Source organism: Calypte anna, chromosome 7, assembly GCF_003957555.1.
Source record: "Calypte anna isolate BGI_N300 chromosome 7, bCalAnn1_v1.p, whole genome shotgun sequence".
Taxonomy (NCBI): Eukaryota; Metazoa; Chordata; class Aves; order Apodiformes; family Trochilidae; genus Calypte; species Calypte anna.
In genome coordinates, this window is record NC_044253.1 from 20,641,086 (window position 1) to 20,663,799 (window position 22,714).

The following is a 22,714-nucleotide window of genomic DNA, read 5'->3' on the forward strand; positions in this document are numbered from 1 at the left end:
AGGACTAAATTCAGTAACTTAATTCCCATAAATTGAATCTCACTTGAACATACAGCTGTTACTGGGCTGTTATGTTTTAAGCATATACTGTTCAGTCATACAGGAAAATTGTTGGAAGCAGGAAGGCTGTTGAATAATAGTGCAGATGTTTAACACAGAAACTGATAATCCATCTCTAGAGAAGACAGCCAGGCTTTACATACTGTAGAACTAAAGTATAGAATAATAAGATACTATTTTAATGTCTTGGTTTTTTTCCTTTTTTTTTTTTGTTTGTTTGGTTGGTTTGTTTTGTTTTGTTGCTTTTTTAAGTTTTACTTTTCTGAAATGAAAAATGGACTTAAAGGTACTCAGGATCAGAAAGGAAAATCATGTAGTTTTGTTGTAGGCTCAGGAATATAACTATGCATTTAAATGTATGACAAGCTGCTCCTTTTTCAAAGACCTTCTCAAAAAGAAGTCACAGTGTTATAAAACATATAAAACACTCAGTTTTCCTTCAAGGAAGCTGAATCCCTACACCTAGTTCGCACTCTTCAGTGAGTGAGTGCAGAATATAAGCAAACTTGAGCTAATGAATGATGTAGGATGCTAATTAAATGCACAGATTAGTTCATTTAACACGGCATGTTGAGGTTCCTGGTTTTATATTCCTGGCTTGAAAACCAGTATTAACTGCTGAAATGCAAAAATCTTTCCTGCATGAAGCTGATGTCACAAGTAACTAAAGATGCATTAAGAACTATCAGATACCTCTGATGGGTATACAAGTATAGGAAAACAATGTAAATGTTAGCAGGGAAGTGACTTATTCTTGTTGAAAAAAGAGCTGTGAGGTTGCCTGTGACTCCAGAAAAGGCTTATGGGATTAATTGTACACCTGGGAGGCTGACACAAAGTCTGAATTTGCCCCCCAAAAGCCAGGCTGTCCATGTGACACTTGCCAGGCCTCGACATCATCAGCCACTGAGAGTAACCTGCAGGCCTGAATGACATGAAGGAACCCAGTCACAATCAAACTCTGTCTCAAACTAGCTCACTAAAGCCTTTAAAAGGGCAGGATTATTTTTAAGAGCCAGTCTTGGTCAAGAGTAATTCACATAAGGGAAGTGAAAACCTTTCAGAGACCTTTTTAAAAACTTGTGAAATAACAGATTCACCATTTTTCAGAGAGCTGAAGAGGCAGCAGAGAAGGGAGGAGTTGTGACCGTGTGAGGCCAGCCCATACACCAGCCATAAAATCAAAGATGCTTCATCTTTCTGTGGCATCTCTACATTTTCAAATTAGGATTAGGGATCTCTTGAGCTAATCAGGAATAATCTGTGGAGAAGGGAGAAGTGATTTTCTAAAATGTCCTGTGATTTTTTTTTTTAACCTACTGGATTGACAGATCTCTAGTGGATATATTTTTGATAAATTTTCTTGTTCTTAGCAGGATAATCTACAGTTCAGTGACTAAGGACCTTAATCTATGCTGCACTGTTCATGTTCTTGTTCAGACAGAGCTGTCATCCTCAAATGTGTTTAAATCCTTTTAGAATCTTGTCAAAGCAGCTGTAACCTGCATGTTCCAGCATCTTCTTTTCCATTTTCCTCTCAAACCAAAATTGTGTTAAATTGTACTGATCTGTTACTTATCCTGGAATAAACTTTCTGTATTGTTCTTTTGTTCCTTTAGCTCACTGAACCATAGCTCACTGACTGCTAAACAGCATGATATATTGGCTTTACATGTATGTATTCAGTGGCCTTATACTATGTAGTACAGCAGAAAGAATTACTTCACGTAGTAACTTGATTACAAATGAGTTATGTCATAATTGTGTGTTGGTGAGCATCCCTTGCTCTTTTGTTTCATTATGGAGCTCTGCATGTTAAGGATGCATGTTAGAAGACATCAGACATTAACAGCAGTTCACACTCTTCAGTTGAATTCATTGTGATTTTTCTCCTAATGCCTTTCTCTCTTTAGCTAGTTGATACAATGTTCATGCTTTGGTCAGTTTAGATTCTCAGAAACCATTCATTTTAGTAAAACTCATGAAATTCATGAGGCAGGTAATCAAGACTGGATAATAAAGCCTGAACAAAACTATGCAGGCATACCAACTTAGGTGTTTGGAAAGTTATAGACAAAGAATAATAATCAGTGTTTGTATGTATGCATCTGAAAGTCAGGTTCCAAAAATGGGTCGATTTCTTCTCATTAATGGGTTGACTGATGGTAAGTGATGGCTACAAGAGCTTCAGATGACATGATTAGAATTAGAAACAGAGGTACCTGGACTCGAATGAACCACAAAGTTAATGTCTGTTAGTAATGACATCCTCCTCCAAAGCTTACATTGAATAGTAGCAAGGAGGATACCTACTACATCACATGTGTCACAACATTTCCTCATCTCTGTCAAAACCACAGTTAGTTTAGTATATTAGTATATACCACACTTAATAAGCACAAATATGATAACATCTCTATAAAAAATTATAAGGAGAGATCTCTAAGGGAGATAGCAAACTAAGGGTAAATGTGGTATCTCCTCTCAAATCATGAAAGGCTGATGTGAGAAGGAAAGGAGTAAACTGTTCTCCATTGAGAAGCAGACAAGAAATAGTGGACATCACAAGAGAGTTAAATTAGACATCAAGAAAAGCTCCGTGATTGTAAGCTGACTTGAGCCCTGTGTAGGTTACCTTGGGAAATTTTGGCATCTCCATCACTGTAGGTTTAAAAAATGAGCTCAGATAAGCTTATGACAAAAAAAAAAAGAAAAAACAGGTGTTTTTTCTCTGAAAATTATGATGGCTTAGATAATTTGCCATGGTTCTTTTTATGATTTATAAAGAGAGTGACTTCTGTGCCAGTGGGTTTGGCATTGCAAGTCAGTCACTTTTATAGCCTCTTAGTGCCAGCTACAGTTGTTACATCAGTTTAGGAAGTATAAAAATTGTTGTAGAGTTTATCTAAGCTCCCAGAGAAGTGGTGGATTTTACAGCATTGGACACTTATAAGATTCAGCTGGATAGGGTGATTGTCCATCTTCTCTAGACAATGATTTTGCCAAGAAAGGTTGGACTCTGGATAATTTCAGTTTCTGTCAAGAGTCCATTACAATTTCCTGTATGTGTCATCTTTTAAATATGAATTTTCATTTCTTCCTACAGTAAAAGCTTTTAAAATAAAATATATTCTTCTTTGCTTTAATTGCTCCCGTTTTTATATTTGTGATCAGGTCTGCAGTTCCTGTGGCATGCAGTTGAACACATTGGGCCTGATTCCACTATTATTTGAGCATCTAATTACAGTTTATAAATTCAGATAGTTACTCCTGATTTTTAAGTGTGTAAATGGAAATCTGTGCAGATTTCTTCAGTGTTATAGTGGATTTTTTTCCTCCTCCCTCCCATTCCTTTGGAATTTTCTTCTATCCATGCTGAAAGGTTTAAATTTGTTCTATTCAGGAATACGTTGTTTCTGCAAAATGAGCTGTAGTCTTCCTAGTAGAATATCTGGGAGTGTTTCTGACATTTTCCAAACTATTTAAAAGACAAAATTCCAAATTCCATGACTTTCACAAGTGGCCAGAATAACTCCAAAACTAGCTATTTTTCTCCAGCACAAATTAGTCTGTGCTACTAGTTTTATGCTGGTATGGTCTGACTGCTTTCAAAGCTAAGGCTAGTGTGGCTATACACTATACAGATGTGCAGACAGACCTTAAGAGTTGATGTTTCTCTTTCTGCCAATCTTTCCTGCTAATTGAGTGATTTGTAGACAGTTCATATGTGAAGAATGGGGCATGTTATACCTCAGTAGCTGAGCATTCATCAGCAAATGGTCATATTGACTGACTGGAAACAGGCATATGAAGGTGGATCTCTTGCATCCTTCTCATCTCTCTGATGCAAATTCTTCTTTCCTGCACATGTGGAAAAGAAACATTTCCGGAAACCATAGGACAAGCATTTTCTTCAAAGATACCTGAAATTATCCTGTACCTCAAAATCATCCTCAGATGCCACATGTGAAATGTTAGCTTTCCCTACTGGTTTGCTTATGTGAACTAACTGCTGCTGAGATGCCCTCCTGTTGCATCTTTCATGTTGCATCCTAGCAAGATTTTCAGAATAGCTGAGACACTGATTTCAAGGTTCTCAGCATCTACATTTGGTGCCATATTTTCAGAACTGTTCCCTGCCTGTTTAATATTGTGCTGTGTTGACCTGGCTGACAACCAGATGCTCAGCAAGCCACTCTGTCACTCCCCTTTTTCAACAGGACAGCGGGAAAAAAATATTGAAAAGCTTGTGAGTAAAAGCTAGTAACCATGAAGCACATACTTATATCAGCAACAGTTTATTCCATGGAGGGATAGCATACCTTGCATTAAATACAACTCAACTTAAAATTAATTGTGCTAGTTGCACTATATCTACATTATGTGCACAACATCACTGGGATGCTGATGCATACTTGGGGTCTAATGGCTTCAGAATTTCCAGAGGCTGATTTTTGTTAGCTCTACAGAAGGAAGTTCACCTTCATATTTGAAACATTTAGACAATGTTCTAGACCTGGCAAAACTATACTAAATTATAGATATTTTTTTTAATAGAATGTAGAGATTAATTCAAGCTGCAGATTTATATCCAGATCTAAACCACCCCAAAATCTGAATATGATGATGATTCAGTTCACTTTGGAATTGTAGGCCATTCACAACATACTGATCCAACAGCAGATTTTTATTTTGACATTCACCACAACGATACTTGCAAATTATTGATAATTTTTAGCCCATATTTGGTTTATTTCCTGCAATATTGGATGGCAGAGGAATGAATCACGTCAAGAAATGCTTCAGTAATTTTATGGAAAAGTGGCAAGTTATCTAACTAGTCCCACAGAATAAAAAGTTATCTAAATAATATATGCATGAGAGAAAGAGTATTGAAGAACTTTACAGGTAACATGGTACATGCAGAAATACAATGTCAGATACAGTCCTAGGCATTATTTATTTGTTCCTACACAAGGAGTGTGCCAGTACAATGTGAGAATGCATTTTTAAAATGGATTTCTCCATTTCCTCCAAGGAAAACACCAGTTTAAATTCAAACTACAGTTTAAGGCAGAAGTGTCAAAGAAAAGGGGGAATTTAAATTCCCCAAACCCGACAAACAGATGCAAGCTTTATTCACAGAATTGCAACATTACATAGAAGTTGAATGTTTGTGAATGCTTCATCTTGTTTCCAAAGCCATCTCAGGCTCAGTTTGAAAGAACTGAAGTCAGTGGTCTTGAGCTGGGGTGACACATTCAGACACACTTGATTAACCTAAGACCCTAAATCCTGTATGTAAATAAGACTTGGAACAGTAAGGCTTCAGTAGCCTCTGTGGATGTCACAAAATAAATGTAATATCTCATACATATAGAATCATAGAATCATCAAGGTTGGAAAAGACCTCTAAGATCATCAAGTCCAACCATCCTCCCCACAGCCCTTAATCACTAAACCATTCACTGTAGCACCTCGTCTACCTGTCTTTTGAACACCTCCGGGGATGGTGCCTCCATGACCTCCCTGGGCAGCCTGTACCAATGTTTAACCACTTTTTCTGTGAAGAAATCTTTTTCTGATATTCAACCTAATATGTATGGATGGTGCATAAATATGAATAGTAACATAAAGCTATCAGATTCAATGCATAATAGTCTAAAATATTTCAAGTCCTAAAGTAGTGTTATTTTAATTTGAAGCATTTTGAAAGGTAGAAGTCACATGTAGCCTTTTTATTAAAATCAGGTATGTTGTTCTGTTGCTATGTGAGTAATTTATAACTGATGAAGCTGGCTTAAGGATGGAAATTAAATTTGAGAAAACATAAGTTGCTTTTCTTAATCAGTAAATCAGTTTTTGTTCTTTATATCCCCCCTAGAACTGTGACTGAAAGGGCTGAAATGTCTTCATTTGTAGTGTAAAACTGAGAGAACTACTTAGTATCTTGAGAAGCTTTTACACATCTATAAAAAAAATCGTGATACGTATGTCTAAATGATAATCTATGTAGCTTAGATTTCAGATATTTTCATCTATAAGTAGAAATACAACTACCATTTGTTGAATTTTGAGAAAAATTGTGAAGGGCTTGGTGACTAGTGATGGAGTGGCTGAAGCCTGTTTTGACAGTCGGAAAGTTGCTTTTAATCCCAGGTTTAAGACCCTAAGCATGTCAGATAATCTCTGTGAACCTCAGTTTTTTATCCATCAAATGAAACTGGTAGCATTTGTGTGTTTGTTTTATGTAACTGAAGATTCTGGAGCAGAATTTCTGTCTGGGTGGGATTTACTATTGAAGAGATCCTTTGACTTCAGAGGCCTGACAGCAAGGATCAGGGCCTGCAGGAGGTTTTTATGATTTTTTAATTAGCATTAATGAAAACAGGAATTGGTCTTTAGTATTGGTCTGGTGACATAATGTGATGGTAAAGTAATAACAGATATACACCAAGAATGTAAGAACTGTTACTCCTGGGTCTGCTTAACCTGAATGGCTTTAGGAGAAGAAAAAGGCATGTGTTTCAATTCTTCCTCATCTGTCAGGCTTTGAGTGTCTTAAGTTTGAATTCTATGAAAGCAGTCCTGGAAAAACAGTTTTGTGTAAATCTTGTAAAATTAATTTTAATACATTGCTTTAATTTCACAGAATTCTCATAAATTCATTTTACAGATATGCATGTATCCACAACTTTTTAATGACAAATTTGTTGCTTGTAGCCTGTTACTGTGTTTAATAGCATGCATTTCCTTATAAGAGGAAATGGGACTGATCTGTGTTTTCTCTGAATTGATTGTATGTGCATATTTAGAACTTGGGGGAGGGGGAGAGGAAAAAATCAACAAAGAATGTGTACGCCAGTAAAGCTTTTCTTGCCATGAAGAAATTACGATATTTAATCTACTTATTTTATTTTTCTTTGCTATAGGCAAAAAAACAGTAACCAGTGTTCTCTTGTGGTGCCCGATTTTCTTGACAAACACATGGAAAAGGTACTAGTAAGTTTATATTCTAAAATAACATCACATAATACCTTCGAATTCCTGAGTCCACAGTTCTGCAGTGTGTTCCTGGCTGCTTGGTGTAGCCATCTGAACATGAAACCGTTAGTGATGTTTTGAAGTCTTTGAGACAAAAGCCTGCTTGCTAAGAACTTTAGTTCTGTAGAAAGACAGGGAGGTACAGTGAATAAGAGAATCAAAAGGCTGGAAATTTGCTGCTGAGAATAAATGCTAGCTGCTCCCTGAGGTGATTTGTCTGTGCACTTCACTTTCTACAGATGTTAGAGCCTCTTTTTTAGTAAGGACCTGAGGTTCTTTGGTAGCACTTTGATATCCTGCTCGAATTCAATATGTGAAATGGAGGAGTCGCTCTGTGACTTGGAGCACAGCATAGTCTTTGAAGTCTGATCCAATTTTTGCTGCTTACCATTTGATGTTGAAAGGATGAAATGAAGAAAATGTACAGTTTTTGCCAGTAACTCTGCTGAGCATATGTAAGATTAAAAAAACAAAATCCCTTGGATGATGTACTTAGAAATGTTAAGCAGATTAATACCTTCCTATAGCTTTTTTCTAAAGATACAAATTAACTATGAGAGGAAATCGGCATACAGTGCATGCTATAATTTAACCGCATGAGGAAAGGGGATAAATAAGTTAAATGGAAAAAGTAAACAAATATTTGTGACATGGGTGCTAAGTCGGTGTTGTCGAAAGCCACAAGAATCTTGTATAACTTAAATCTAGCATTCGACATTTCACAGTCATATAATAATAAGAGGTTGCTTTCTGTGAGATCACAACTATAAGTTATTGTGGCAGAGGGGAATCAAAATACTTCATGTGTGCCCAAACCAGAATTCTCTATTCCAGAAGGATTTGGATGAAATTTCTGCTTCTCTGTTTATTCTGAAACAGTCGTTCGAAATGCAGGATTCACAATCAATTAGCCAATCCCAATCAGCTGCAGACCATCCGTTGTCAAATCCCTTGAGATCCCACAAAAAAGGAGGTAAGAAATATGATAAAGTAACAGAGATGTGTCTTCTCCTATATATAAATTACAGGTTGTCAGCATGTAACTTGGTTTATATATTAATGAGGTCTTTTAACAATCCCTTGGAAGGCAGGAAACATAAAGGAGGTAACTTCTGCACATTTTCAACCTGGAAATACAAAAAAGCTCTTAATTAACCTCAACACAGAGGCAGAAGCAAAAAGATATTTAAAATAAAGTTTCTACTACAAACATGGCTAATAATCCAAATACTGTTTTAGTAAAATCGAGCTAACCTTCACGAGCTTCAGCTTTCCTTTGCCTTCTAGCCTCAGAAGTAGAAAACAGTAGTAACATCTCTTATGTTTGGCAGAATGAAAGGCAACTTTTTTGTTCACATGCACAAAGATTCAGTCAGCAATGCAGGAAGGTCTGTGATAGTTCTGCAATCTATGCAATGTGTTCTTTGTTTTATTTTCTGATACATTATTTTTGCCATGGTCAGTATCAGTTTAAAAACTTGAAGTAAAACATTATGATAGTTACTGAGTTTTAACTGGTTTACCTTTGAATATTCCAGGAAATCATTAGCTAGCAGAATACTTATTTTTATTGTAGTCATTGTGTTCCTGCAAATCCATGAATAGAGACTTTAGGACTGGATAATAGAACATCTCCCGCAGTTTAAGATGAAATAGGTTGGTAATGTGATATGTAAAACTAAAGCCAAAATATAAAATGAATTTCCAGAGTATAGCTGAAAATCAGTTGTTTATGATTTTGTGTCACACATCAACATTTCTATTTATATATTTAAAGGGACACCTTTTACCTATAAATACTTATCTGAATACTTGAGCCCTAATCCTGCAATGTACATGTTTAAACTTTACAGAGGTCAGTAAAAAAAAAATTACAGTGTGAAGGTAAGAAGACAGGTATTTATAGAGAGACCCTTCTGTTACAGGAAATAATGCAAATTCAATGTATTTATTCTTCTACACAGGCATAATGTGTTTTCCATGCTAAAACCAAAGTAGCATGTAAACACAGCAGGCTGAGAAGTCTGCTATTCTCTCTGCATGCATCTCTGTCCATGTGTGTTTTGAATCCATGGTGTGGAACTGCAAGGGATGTGTGCATTACTATCTTAAATTATTACATGTTAAAATATAAACCTGTCAAAGAGCAGTGTCTTCATTGCAGCAAATCCTCTTGAGAGTCAGGGCTCTGTCATCCTTCCTATCACTGGGTACTGCATGTTACCCTGTAACCAGTCTCCTGGAAATCAGAGACATTGTGTCTGAGTTAAAACAGAGAGAGAGAAACTGGCTGAATTACACCCTTAGCAAGCATGTGATTCGGAGCCATTAGCCAGTAATTGAGAGATTTAAAAAAACCTGGAAGTGATTGAAGAATAGAATTTAAAGGATAAATGCAACATTGATCTGGACTATTTAAGAAACATGTCAATGAATAAGCATGCAAATATAGAAATAAGAACTTTCCTAGTTAAGCATGAAGATACTTAGGTGACCATGTGAGTTACATTTCAGTGTGTAACTGTTAAGGGGGTAAACCTGCTGAGGAATAATAATTTCTTTGGATGCTTTTAAAAGCACAGCTTGCATTCACAAATTCAGACAGTTTCACACACTGCTCAATCTGTATTCAATCTTACTGTGTGAAGTATACTTTTAAGAAGACAATATTGTTAGACCTGTTGTGAAATATGAAATAGCAATATTTAGCAATATAGCAAATATTTTTTGAAATATGAACACATATAAATATATATACATGTGTTTTATGATGTAGAGCTCCAACAGCTTTTATTCACACAGAAAAAAGCTGTCCACTAGGTGGTCCAAACAATGTGAAAACCTTTATTTTTCATAGTGAAGCATTATTCTGCAATATTATAGGTTGATTTTGAGTTCTCTTGAAGTTACGTTACAGGCAGAGGTAGTCCTTCAGCCTGGGGGTAGCACTGTGGACCTGGAACCCAGAGGCCAACAGGACAGTTGGCACAGACAAGTTTCTGCACTGGTCCATGACCCAGTTGTGAGTCAGTGTGGGTATCTGCTGAAGGAAGTAGTCTGTATCTGGAGCTAAGCACAAGAGGAACAATAGGCTGCTTATTTGCCTTAAGGTCTCAGTAGGTGAGGCTCTAGTGCAGTTAATGGGGAACAAAGCACAAAAGGGAAAAAGTGGTTGATGTGAGTTGATATATTTGTGTATCAGTCAAAAGGGCTGGTTGGTCACTTAGATCTTTTTGTCCAGCTGTGCTGCCTGCTCTCAGTAGTAGACTGGCAGAGGGAAAATAGATCAGAAAATTTCCACAAAGATCCTACAACAGCTGTAGCTAATGCAGAAATAAAACCCTCTTTTTCCCTTCAAAGGCCTTTACACTGGGTTGTAGAAAGTTGGTCATTGTTTTGCACATAAAGTGTAAGTAAAACAGCAGGATCATGGGACAGTCTAAATGTTACAGGAAACACTGAAAAGGCCAAGTTAGTGTTACAGAATAGTAGTGTTGCATCTGATTGTACTGAAGATGCAGTAGCCATGTGCAAAGCCAATGGGATTTCACAGTATTCTTCTACTACATGCTACACATCATAGTAGAGGAATTACTATTAGCTGTATTCCACTCAAAGTCTTGGGCAGAGGAGTTGCTGATGTGGTATGTTGTCTATGAATTTCCGTGGAAAGGGCTCTGCTACAGTAGTTTTCTAGGGCTTTTGAGGCAAAATCTCACTGGGCATATACAAGAGAAAAACTAGCTTCAAAACTAGCTTCTTTCCCTTTTTTCTTTAAAAGACTGAGTATTACCAGATTACTGATCTCTTCACAACTGGGATGAATGCTGACCTTTGAGCTTAGGAAACAGAAATCATGTTTCCAAATAATTTGCCTTACAAATGTGTAAGTAGAAGTCATAGGAAGGAGAAGATGTCTTCAGGATGTCTCTTGAGAGAATAAGCTGAAAATAAAGCTACATCTCCATGCAATCATTTTTGCTTCTATCATTACAAGAAATGATGATTACCTTGCCAGAGTTGTGAGGCTGTATATTTATGAAGATAGATTTTGCTGGTGTAAGTAAGCCTGTTACTGCATTGCACATGGTGGGACCCAACCCCAGGGGGGACCATCACCTGCCTGTCCTATGGAAAGCCTGAGTTTCTGCTTCCTGGGTTCGTGCTAAATGGGAGCCTGTTAGCTTCACTAACCATTAGGGTGACAAATGCAGTAACTTAGTTTCAGTATTTCAGTTCTTCAGTGTGGTTCCAATGTGGATTCAGAAAATCTGAACTTCCCTCATCCTAATGGAAGGTTTTCAGTTGAAACTGGTACTGCTGGCTCTTGTATTCTCAGCTGGTTCACCCATGGACACTTTCTGTTAGACATTTTGCTACACTTTGATGGTACAATTTGCAGACTGCATTTTGCCAGACCAACAAATCTGAAAAGAAATGGAGCTGTTTTTAAGTTTTCTTTACTCAGCTTAGCTTCTTAATTGTTTTTTCCCCTCCAACAGACAAAGACACAAACAGTGACAAGTGATAAATACAAGCTCTGATTTGTTAAACACATGTTAGCTCTATGTTTAGCCTTAGGCAGTGAATTGCATTATAGGCTGGTTTACTACTGCATTGGTTATTGTGGTTGTTTCCAATGCAAGAAGATCTGACCTGCAGCCATGACTGATTAGTATCAACAGTGGAAGATAAAATAAGATGAAGTAAACTGCACAGATAAACTGCAATAAAGTCCTCCAGAGATGGCTTAGTACATGTTCTATATATCACAAGCTGAAATTCTGTTCATAATGGCTGCATTGCAATAAAAAGAGACTGCTTATTTCTCTCATGGGAAATCCAGAAAAATAATAGTAAAAAATATGAGGAATTTATTAAAGTCGAATAATACAGACAGACAGGGGTTCAGTTTCTGCTCTTAAAATGAAATGTTGTCTACCACTGATCCAAGCTGCAGTTTGCCCACTCTTTCTGTCTTCATTTTCTGTCCATAACATACAGGTCTGTCTGAGTACTTCTTTAGCATTTCTTGCTTTGTAGTTAATCTTTGTAGTACTTCATCTACTGGTGCTCTGAACCAACAGCATATCTCAGATGACTGATCTACTCAGGCAACTAATGTGGTTCTTAAACAATTGCTCTTCTGTTTCTAAAAAGCCCACACCATTTGTCTAAGTAAACTTGCTTCGAATTAGTGCAGTAGGTATAGAATTTTGTGGTTGCACATGGAGTTCGCTCATTACAGAGTGACTATAATAATGATTTCATAAATTGTATTTTGTGTTTTGCAAAGAAAGAGACAATTCAGATTTTTTTCAACTTTTCACCACTATCAGAAAAATTTAGGTAATATCTTTATTTCAGGTTATTTTGTAAGAAAAAAGCTGACAGTTGGCTTTAATAGAGCTATGATTTTATTGGCTAGTTGTATGTTACCAAATAATTTCTTGTTCTTTGCTGCTGCTTAAAAGTATGGATTCACTGTACAGAATTCCCAACAAGTAAGAGGTAATAGCAGTATTTCAGGTCTTTCTTCCTAGAACACACTGTACCTTTCCTTGAATAATTTGCATTTTTACAATTCTACACAGATATGAAAGGAAAACACAGTGGTAAAAGCAGTAACATAATTAATGTGATGTGACAGAATGGTACATGAGGTGTGGGGCAGCTCAGAAAACACCGTAGCAAATTCCTTTCTGAAAAAAATTGTATGTAAGAATCTTATGTACTTTGCATGTATTCAAATTTTATTCTGTATTGTAGTTCCCTAATTATTCCAGTGGCTTGTGATTGACTGCCAAGTATCATATAGAGCATAAAAGAACCCCAGCCCATGATAAATAATTTGCCTGGCTGATCAGTCTAAATGGAAAAAAATACTCTCTCTGACAAAAAAAGATAGATACAAAATACTTGCAACCATGTATGTAGGGATCTAGAGACTAGAAGTTACTCATAGATACAGTTTCATAAATAGGTATTCTGTTCAGTAAATCATGAACTTGCTGTGAAGTATCTGGTTGGAAAGGAATTGTCTTACATCAGTTATTCATTAGCTCTGTTCATGACTGATTGTATTTGACTCTCCATCATTTCTCTCTACTCACTGGAAATATTTTACGTATCAGTTCTCTTACAGATAACCTCAGCTGATTATAATGGTCAAGTTGAATACAGTAATAGCAAATAAAGCTTGTAGCAGTAATTACTGCTTTGCACAGCTCATTTCTGTCCCCAGGCAAGGAAACCCTTTCTTGAGCATCTTCCTTATATATGGAGAGAATAATTGGGAGCTAGTTGTGCTTACGAATTGGCTGACATTGGTGGTACACCAGAAAAATAATGCTTCTCTGCCACATTCCCTTCATATAACACCTTTCCCCCAAGACAAGGAAAGAATACCAGAATCACAGGAAGTTTACTATTGCTCCCAAGGCTGTTGCTTCCAAAGAGAGGAGAAGCTGGCTTCCCATGTGTGCTCAGGCAGGCAACAAGTGTGTCTTAGCCCTAACACAATGTGTATGAAAAAGCAGTGTTATGAATTCTAGTAGGTTTTTTCCTCAAAACATCTTATTGGAAGACAATAAACTTGTCTTTGCCTTTAAGGTTTGTCCTGCCTTGTACAAATCAGTGTTTTAGGCAGAAGCACAAGCAATGAGCAGTGTGAGAAGGCAGGAAACACAGCTATGTGCTTATAAAGTATCACTTCTTTCTTGCCTCGTTGGTCTGCCCTGGCAGCCAGGCTGAGCCTAGTGGGGAGAATGCCAGGATAGCTAACAAGCTGAACAGCAGCAGGAGCATCCCTGGAAGACTCAGTCATCTTTAACATGTCTTTCCTCTGCCTGGTTCTCTTACATTTTGTAAGAAATCAGAGAACATGTGTGATTGCCTGGTAATTTGGTTGGAGAGCTGTACCACTTCAGCTGCAGCTGGTTGTTTGCTCTATAGTCTAGGAAGTTCAGCTTTGTTTCTTTGTGGTTTTGTGAGTGTAGTGCTATTCCTTGAACTCCCTCTCAGCAGTGTGCTTATGTTTGTCTCATGCACACGCACAAAAGTCACATTCAGAATTAGGAAAAAAAAATACATTGTTCCAGCCTCTTTTTGTAGTCCTGGGCTTAGTAAACACCAAATATGTCCTCCAGCAAAGTGGTGCAGTTGTTTTTTCCACATTCCTTGAAATGTTGCTCTTTACTGCATATCCTTAGTTACGATAAAGAGCATGACTATCAAATGAAGAACAGTAAGCTTGTTTGAAAAAAACCAAAAGTTTGCTGCAGCTCTGCAAAGACACTGTGAGCTAATTTGAGTAGCAGCAGAAATAGCTGTAGTTTTAAAATCTCAAAACAACTAGCAGCTGTAGGTAAATATAGGTAAAAGAGATATTTGTGTAACAAAAGTCTTTGAGCTATTGATTTGTTTTCAGAGACAGGTGAATATATATGAAGTTCAGATTTGCATACTTTCTCAACTGATGTCCCAAAAGGACACAGGTGTCCAGTTTGGGCTCACCCCTCATGTTTTCCTCATCAGACTTATGAAGTAGTTCCAATTTCTTTCATCTGTTGTTGTCAACGTGCTCCCAATTAAGTTTTCATTCATAAGAAACTGATAAACTGAAAGTAGTTGTGCTCTTAATCTCCTCATAAGGGTCTACCCTTGTGTATTCAGAACAGCTCTTAGACTGAGTCTGCAGTATGTATCAGCTTTTTATCGGCTGTACCACGGTTCATGCTTTGTGCCTTTTGGTCATTGATTTAGGCCCCAGGATGGGTGAATCCTCAGCTTCGTATCCTAAGGGGCTTGACTGCTTTCAAAAAAGGAAATTTTACACGAGTAGATTAGATATTTTCATTCGCAAACTGTATCCTATTTTAAAAATTTCCCTGGGAATAACACAGGCATCACAAAGAGCCATCAGCAGGGACATTTGGAGGCATTGCAAAGGAAGCAAGATTTTTGTTATCACATTTCATCATCATAAGCAACTTGCAGCCTTAAACTTTTTAGTTCAAACATTGTCTGCGTGGTATCACCACACAGCACAAGCTAATAAAGACATGCACTGAAGAGAATCACTGTTAATTCACAAAAGTTCTACTTCTCAGCCACCAAGTAAACATGCACAGTCAGAAAACCAGTCACTGTCAGTCACTCTGCAGCATAAATTCTGGAACTTATTTCAGAACTTAGTGGTTTGTGGTGTGACTTGCAAGGATGGTCAGTTGACTACTTCATCTTACTTCTAACTTGTTTCCAAAAAGAAAGAGAAAAAAAAAAAAAAAAAAGCATGTGGGGAAAAAAAGGAAAAGAAGAACCAACCTAACCATTTCTTGGAGAAGGGATTGTATCAGTAGGGTAGATGCATGATGGATTAAACCATTCAGAGCTTCACCTATAGGGAAGAAGAGGCAGAGACATGGACAGATAACAGCAAAAAAACAAACCAAAAGTGAAGAAAGAATATGCCATCAAAGAAGAAAATCCATGCAAAGAAGCAGGATCAAAAAAGGAGAAAGAAGTAGATGAAATGAAAAACTGATGGGGAGGAAAAAAAAAAAAAGATTCAATAGTGACAGAACATTTTATAGCCTTAGCAGTGAAATACACTACTGCTTTCTGGAGCATTGATTGTCTCATATCTAGTTATTGAAGTTTCTGAAGTTTCTCAGGGAGAAGTTTAATTCCAGCATTAGAGCACTTGAAAGGAGTACATCACTTTGCTATAGGAGAGATATGCTTCTTGCTCTGTTTTGAAAGGCTAAGTCTTTTTGAAGGGTAAGTAATCCTTACTGAACTAATTCCTTTGCAGTAGAGACCATATCTATCCATTGTTTCCAACATTTGACATCATTATTTGCAACATAGTTTTTCACTATTTTTAGCAAATGTATACCTCTGAAAGGTCCAAAATTGGTCCAAAATATTTGAAGATAAAGAACAGGCAACATTCCAGAAGTTGACTGAAGAAATTTACATTCTGTACTTTACTGTCCTGTCCAGTTCAGCCATACAACTGTAATGCCCTCTACTTTTCAGATGTTACATTTGTGAAATTGTTGATGATCTCAACAGGGGCTAAATAAATTGTTCTTAAACTGCTAATTCAAGCTAAGTTAAACTGTGCCAAAAATTTAATTATGGATATATGAGGGTCATTAAAAGCATAAATTGAAAAGTTTGGTGAGTCAGGTTTAGCTTTTAGGCAGTTTTTGCCTCTGCAGAAAGGATTGAAATATTTCTCAGTTTTATTTGTTAAGGTTAGTTTTTATTGCTCTGTTTGCATCCAGCTCCTTATTCAATGTTGGACCTAAGCAAGAGCTTACATTTTTTAAATTTAGGGATTTTTAGCGTCAGCCCTGAATTCATTAACCTATGAATTCTTTCTGCATCTTATCTACCTTTCCAAATACACTGGAATTTTGGCAAGAGTTCTAACTCAAGTTCATGGTCTTCTAGAGCTTCTTGTGGTGACTAGTTATCTCTTCTTGAAACCCTATGGCTATGTAGGACCATTTGAACCAGAACAAGATGTGATTCTTTAAAAAGAACAGCTTCCAGATGAATTGACACCTATTTCTGGGAATCAGGGCCAGATTAATTTTTTAGTTGGCAGACAATTTAAGGTCAGCCTTCATCAGCAGATTATCTAGATCTTTTATCCTTTGCTGCTGAATGAGAAAGTCTTTCCCATGTTGGTCACTGGTTAGATTCTGTAGCTAGTGAAGAAACAACACAAGAAGACTTTGTAAGAAATCATATTTTCATGTTCTTGCTTATGCTCTGTTAAGAAAGGAAATAATTAAATGAGATGAAATGAAGTGGCAAGTGACATGCATGCTCCCTCAATACTGTCAAATAAATTATCCAGGTAAGAATTCTCAGCAATAAAAACAGCACTGTCTGCCTTTGGATTTACAGTTCCATTTAGTGTAGTCAGTAAAAGCCAAACTCAGAACAGAGAATGATAAAACTGAGCCAAAGAAGGCTGAGGGGTTCTCTAATGTAGAAATAATGAATTTTTACTGAAAGATAAAGATATGTAAATTTGAATGTACTGAAGGAACATTACTACCAGCAAAGTATTAAACAAACATTACAGGATGCATTTTCGATAGAATTTTGGGTCAGTTTAATAAGTTTCCAAAAGTAATGTTTGGGTGGAGAAATAGAACCACAGTTTCCAAAGCATTCAGTAACTCCCTAAGTGACTGTCACTTCCTGGTGAGTGTTCAAATTTTTCCTTGGAAACCTGGCTGCTAATTTTGATGCTTGAAAGGTAGCTGAGTTCTTCTGGAAATTATCTCATCAGGAAAGCTGAGTCTAACTGTAAAAGGGATTGTGTCTACCATTTCCTTTACTAGATAACTGGAAGGTTGCAGGTGCTGGGTTGGTTCAGGGCAAATGCCTCTCTTAACCTCTGAAGGTGTAGCAAAGGAAGATGTCCCCATATCTGTAGAGGTTTCTCCACTTTAGCAACAATAACAGAATCTGTTGTTGAGAAAGAGAGGAGATAGGAGAAGAGAGAGGGTTTTATTCATGTAGACTTCAGCCTTTTATCTCTGCGGCTTTTGTTCAGGTTTGTGCTGCCCTGCCTTAGAATGATTCCTACTCCTACTCTGGGACAAGTGGGAACAAAGACACAGAGCTGGCTCTGCGTGCAGCTAATGGGCCTTCTGTACTAGGGGTGTTCTCTGAAGAGGAACAGGGCCTCAGGGAAACTGTAAATTTGGCCAGTTATGATGAACTTGATCATGCATCCTCATGCTGCACCATGAATAAGCATGGCTGGTCTGTAAATCTAGCCCATTGTATCTGGATTACATTGGTTACACTAATGCTTGGGGTTTTGTCTGGCTTTATTCATACCAACATCAGAACAACAAATCAGAAACAAAAAACAAAACGTTTAAAAATATTGCTCCCACAGATTGAAGCCCCAAGTGTGTTTTATATAAACAATTTTAATTGTGGCTGGATTTTTGACCAGATTCTTTCCCCTGAAGGATCTTTTGAAACAAAAACAAACTGAGCAAAACAAGTTTTGGTGGGATGGGCCTATGCCTGTCTTCATGTACGCTGGTGACATAGCTCAGAGCAGACAGGCAGCAGTGTGCTGGAATCTGGTGTACATTGTGTTCTGCATGTTCCCAGCTGATTTGCCGGGAGTGATCTAGAACTGAAACGAGGTCCCCTTTTTACTAGGACACCGGAATAGAAGTCATCATTAATCTAAAACAGTTCAGCTGTTTGAAGACAATAGACTTCGATAATTTGATATCCTGGTTGTGCTTTATTCCCATGTGAACGTGTGGCCTAAGTTGTGGAGTCAGACGGGTGAGAGCTTTTCAAAATTCTACTTTCTCTTATACGGCCCATGAAAGTACTCTGTATTTGACCACTATACCCTCTGTCTGCTTCAGTGTTCATATATAATGCCATGGAGGAAATGGGGAAGTGGTTGGCTTCAGCCCTTGTCTGCTGAGAGAACTGACCGGCTGTGGGAGTCTGGAATAAATTCAGGCCCACTCAGCTGTTGAGTGTGACTCCACCATTACACAAAGCCTGGAGAGTTTAGCTGGCACTTCAGCTAGCAAAGGGGCTTACAAAGCTGTTTCCAGTGGGATAGTCCAAGATGACCTTCATGTGAATGTGCCATGTGTCATGGGATTGCAGGGAAGGAAACAGGAGACTTCTACATCCTAGTGATGAAAAAAATGGAAGGTGAGACAAAGTTGTTCCTGAACTAGCTACTTGGATTTATTTTGGTGGTGTTGCTTTCATAAAATACTCTGATACAGTTTCTGTAGGTGCTGCATCATTGAAGAGCGTCTCCTACCTGGAGGAGAGGTGAAAGTGGAGTCCCACTGCAGAGTATTATGCTTAAGTTTCAGGTAGACTGGGTAAAAGTGATGTAGATTATTAATAGTATTGCTTGTCAGGCTCTTTATTTAGTCTCAAATTTGAAAGCTACTTCTTTGCTTCTAAACCTTCACATTTGCATCCCTTTGATATGAAATACTTGTGAACTAACTAGAGAACAGAGCTGTGAGTTCAGTAGCCAGGAGATCCTTGATTTATTAACGTAAAATTTCACAGGCTTGCATGCAACATCTCCTTCTGCATATAATATATGCAGCAGTCAAAGACAGAGGTTGATGATGAAGGGCCAAATTCTTCAGGATGTAGCACAAGACCTACACATCTTGTTTAAGTCCATAAGAGTCATGGCCTAAATAAAACCATTCAATGTGAAAAGTGATGGACATGTGGATTCAAACTGACTGTTTAGAATCATAAGTTTATAGTACAATTTGAAAAGTAAATTGGGTTGAACAGTATAGGCAACTTGCATGTCTGTGAACAGACTTTCCTATTTGATATGTTTATAGATAATTTATATTATGTATATAGAATATCTGTGTTGTGAAACAGTGGTGAGTAGTAATTGTGATGTTTTAAAACATAAAGTGTTTAAGCTGCAATAACTAAATGTTGCATTGTCCCCTACAGTGTCATTAAGACACTTAAAGGGGACATTTAAATTTCTTCTAAGATACTCTCTCACCTATTTATTCTAGATGCAAAAAAAAGAGGCTGCTTTAATTCAGCAGAGGTAGCAGTCCCCTTATTGGAGAAACTACCATGCACAGAACTGGCCAGATAGGATGTATCTGCAGATGAAAGAATTTGAAAATGTAATCATACTGCAGACATACACCAGCAGACCTCCTTGCTGGACAGGCTTCTCATCACAGTAAAGCATTTCTTAAAGCAGTTTGCCAGATGGAATGAATAATTACTGTCAAATTAATAGCAATATTTCTAGCTGAGGACTTTTATCAACCCAAATGATGGTAAGAAATAGAGGCATTTGTAGCATTTGCTGGTGTAGACTAGGCCTTAAACTGTTGTTCAGAGCAAGGGCCAAATTTCTGTTTCTTATGGAACATCACCTTCTTGGGAAGCAAGCTGTGGATGTTTTGCTTGGTATGCACCCAGGGAAGTCATGGTCTATACATGACCATTGTACCATAGGATGAAAGAGCTCACAGGCTCAGGTTCTCATTTGGCATGAGCTCTGCCAAACATTGCCTTGTGATAAATTTAAGGAGGAGAGCTCTTTTCTCTCAGGTGATGTTTGAATAATCACCAGTACTGTTGTTGTCCTGATGTCCTGTTGGTTTCCAGGACAATCAAGTGCTTAAAATAAAATAAAATAAAATGTGCTAGAAATACATCATACTGTCAGGCTGCTGGCCTGTACTCAGAGCTTAGTCAAGAGAGTGGGGAAGGTCCCACAGACTCAGTGGGATTTGGATAAGATTAGAAAAAAATAAAAATAAGAGGGACTAAATGGATCATCAATGCCCAGTTTTATTGAAAATGCCTTATTTCCCAGAAATCCAAGGCTGAAAGGTAGGGAATGAATACCTCATGCAGGTGCCACACAGGTGCTCTGGTGTGTGCAGTGTGGCTGCAGCTGTACAGTACCCTCCCTCCGCCTCCCAGGCTGAGCATGGTAAGAGTCAGCCCTGGTTTTCACAGCTCAGTTTTCTTAATTTTTTCTAAAAACTCCAAGCAGTAAAATGTAGGCAGAGAGATTTAACAGGCCTAGCCACAAATATGATATTATACCTCATAGGAGAATCAAATGTAAAATGATTTAACAGGCTTTTGTTTTGAGACAAACAAATTCATGAACCATCTTACTTCCACACTAAATCCAAATGCTTCCAATGTCATCAGAGATGCCTTACAGTGTGAACAGACATCAGTCCCATGTATTCTCTTTGCCTGTTCTTTGTATTGATGAGTCCCATAAGCTTCTCTTCTCTGCTGAACCACAGTATTCAGATAAAATGAAACAAGTGTTCATGCAAGTATGTTAGTCAGTGGTGTGCCATAGTGTTGAAAAAATAAGAGGTTAATTAAGATAGCAATAGATTCTGTAAACTTGAAAACAAATCATTTTATTTTTAATGTCTGAGATTAAAGGTAAGTTCTTCAAGAACATATAGTATTATTCTAAGGCATTGTATCAGGAATTAGCTCAACCTTGTGAAAACATTCTACTCCTTTCAGAAATTAACTAAGTTGATCTCTTTTAACTACATGTTCTGTAATGGTCTTTGCCCACTCTTAGTGCCATTTATAGGTACAGCTGTATCTAAAGAACTGCAGTTTACTTGGTCATTATATAATTTGTCTAGATTGATAAGTTTAATATCTGATTTTTCAAGATTTCCTCACAATTCTGGAATTATAGCAATGTAGATATTTTCCTGTTGCCCAAGGCAATAATAGATATGGTGTGCAAACACTGCTTTAAAGAGAGTGTCTGTCTGCTGATTTACATATTTTAAAAGTATTAAGATCAAAAGTAATGAGAATTTAATCCATATGGCATGTAGAAGATAAATAGGAATATTAATACTATATCAAATACTAATTAAAGGAAACACCAGGCCTATTTTTAAAATCTTGCATGCAGATGAAAAAGAAGTCATTGCAAAGTTAAGATCTGATTCTTAAAGAAATTAAGAATTAAAAGTTTTCAAACCACAGATTCTAACTGCGAGACTGGGCTCATATGCCAAGCCAAATCCTGGTTTCGTAGTACTTTGCAGTATCACTGCAGTGTCCCTTTCTGCCAAAGCATCCCAGGTGACTCTGAAACTGGGGAAACCACCCGCCTCACTTCTAGCATTATAGATGGGAATTCCCTTTCATTTTCATTTCCAAGAAGCTGATATACAGATTGGCTAAGCAGACAAGCTTGAGACAGTGCTAGGTCTAAAAGAGATTGATTAATGGTACCTCTAGTGGATTTTGAGGAACTCAGACACAGATTTCAACAGTGGGTGAAGAACATGTCCAGAACAGAGTGTAAGCTGCATCATTTGCTGTAGCAGGCTGCAAAAGACCTGAGAATAACAGAACGTTTTTTCTTCATTTGTGCCTTGAAGGGTAAGTATGCACCAAAGCTGTGGCACACCTGAGTCTGCCACAGTGAGGAGGAAGGTCTGAAATATTGTGTCTTGCTCAGTTGTGTGCACTACTCAAGCTATAATTCTCTCCTTTAGGTCTGTGGTTCCTCTGTGTTTCTGTAGTAACTACAGCAAGTAGACATCACTGTACAGCAAATCTTGCCCTTCACATATTGAGAATACAGGCTCTGACCAGTGGACCATCTTTGAGCTTCAGGTGGTATTAATTCTACCACAGCAGACAGTAAAGCACTCTGAAGATGGAATAAACCTCCACTGTTGCTCCTTCATTCCCTTCTGCCAGATCAGAGTGGTCAGGACAAAGTTGTTCTGCCAGTGGACCAATGAATCACAATTCCTCTGCAATCTTTCATTGACTTTTAAAGTGCTATTCCATTGTAGAGTGCAGCATACATAGGTATAATAATAATAATAGGTAGATGCAGTAATTGTACATTGTGCCCCTTCTTTACAGTCAGTCTGAGGATGATTTCACACTAATACCAGCCCAAATCCGTCTAGAAGAAGCTAGATAAAAGCTTTGTCCTGGGTGAGTTGATTTTTTTCCTTCCCAATTGTCATTTTAAATGTCTGGCAAGAGTGTGTCGGCTTTGTGC

The 22,714-nt window shown here is 37.5% G+C and overlaps 1 protein-coding gene across 1 annotated transcript in view; it reads left to right on the top strand.

Annotated features, from left to right (window-relative positions):
• Positions 1-22,714, top strand: part of MYO3B (myosin IIIB) — a 183,681-nt gene that overhangs the window by 139,631 nt on the left and 21,336 nt on the right. The window contains exons 32-33 of the mRNA XM_030454152.1: positions 6,993-7,056; positions 7,939-8,077. Of these exons, the coding sequence (XP_030310012.1) occupies positions 6,993-7,056; positions 7,939-8,077 (203 nt within the window). The remainder of the gene's footprint in view (positions 1-6,992; positions 7,057-7,938; positions 8,078-22,714) is intronic.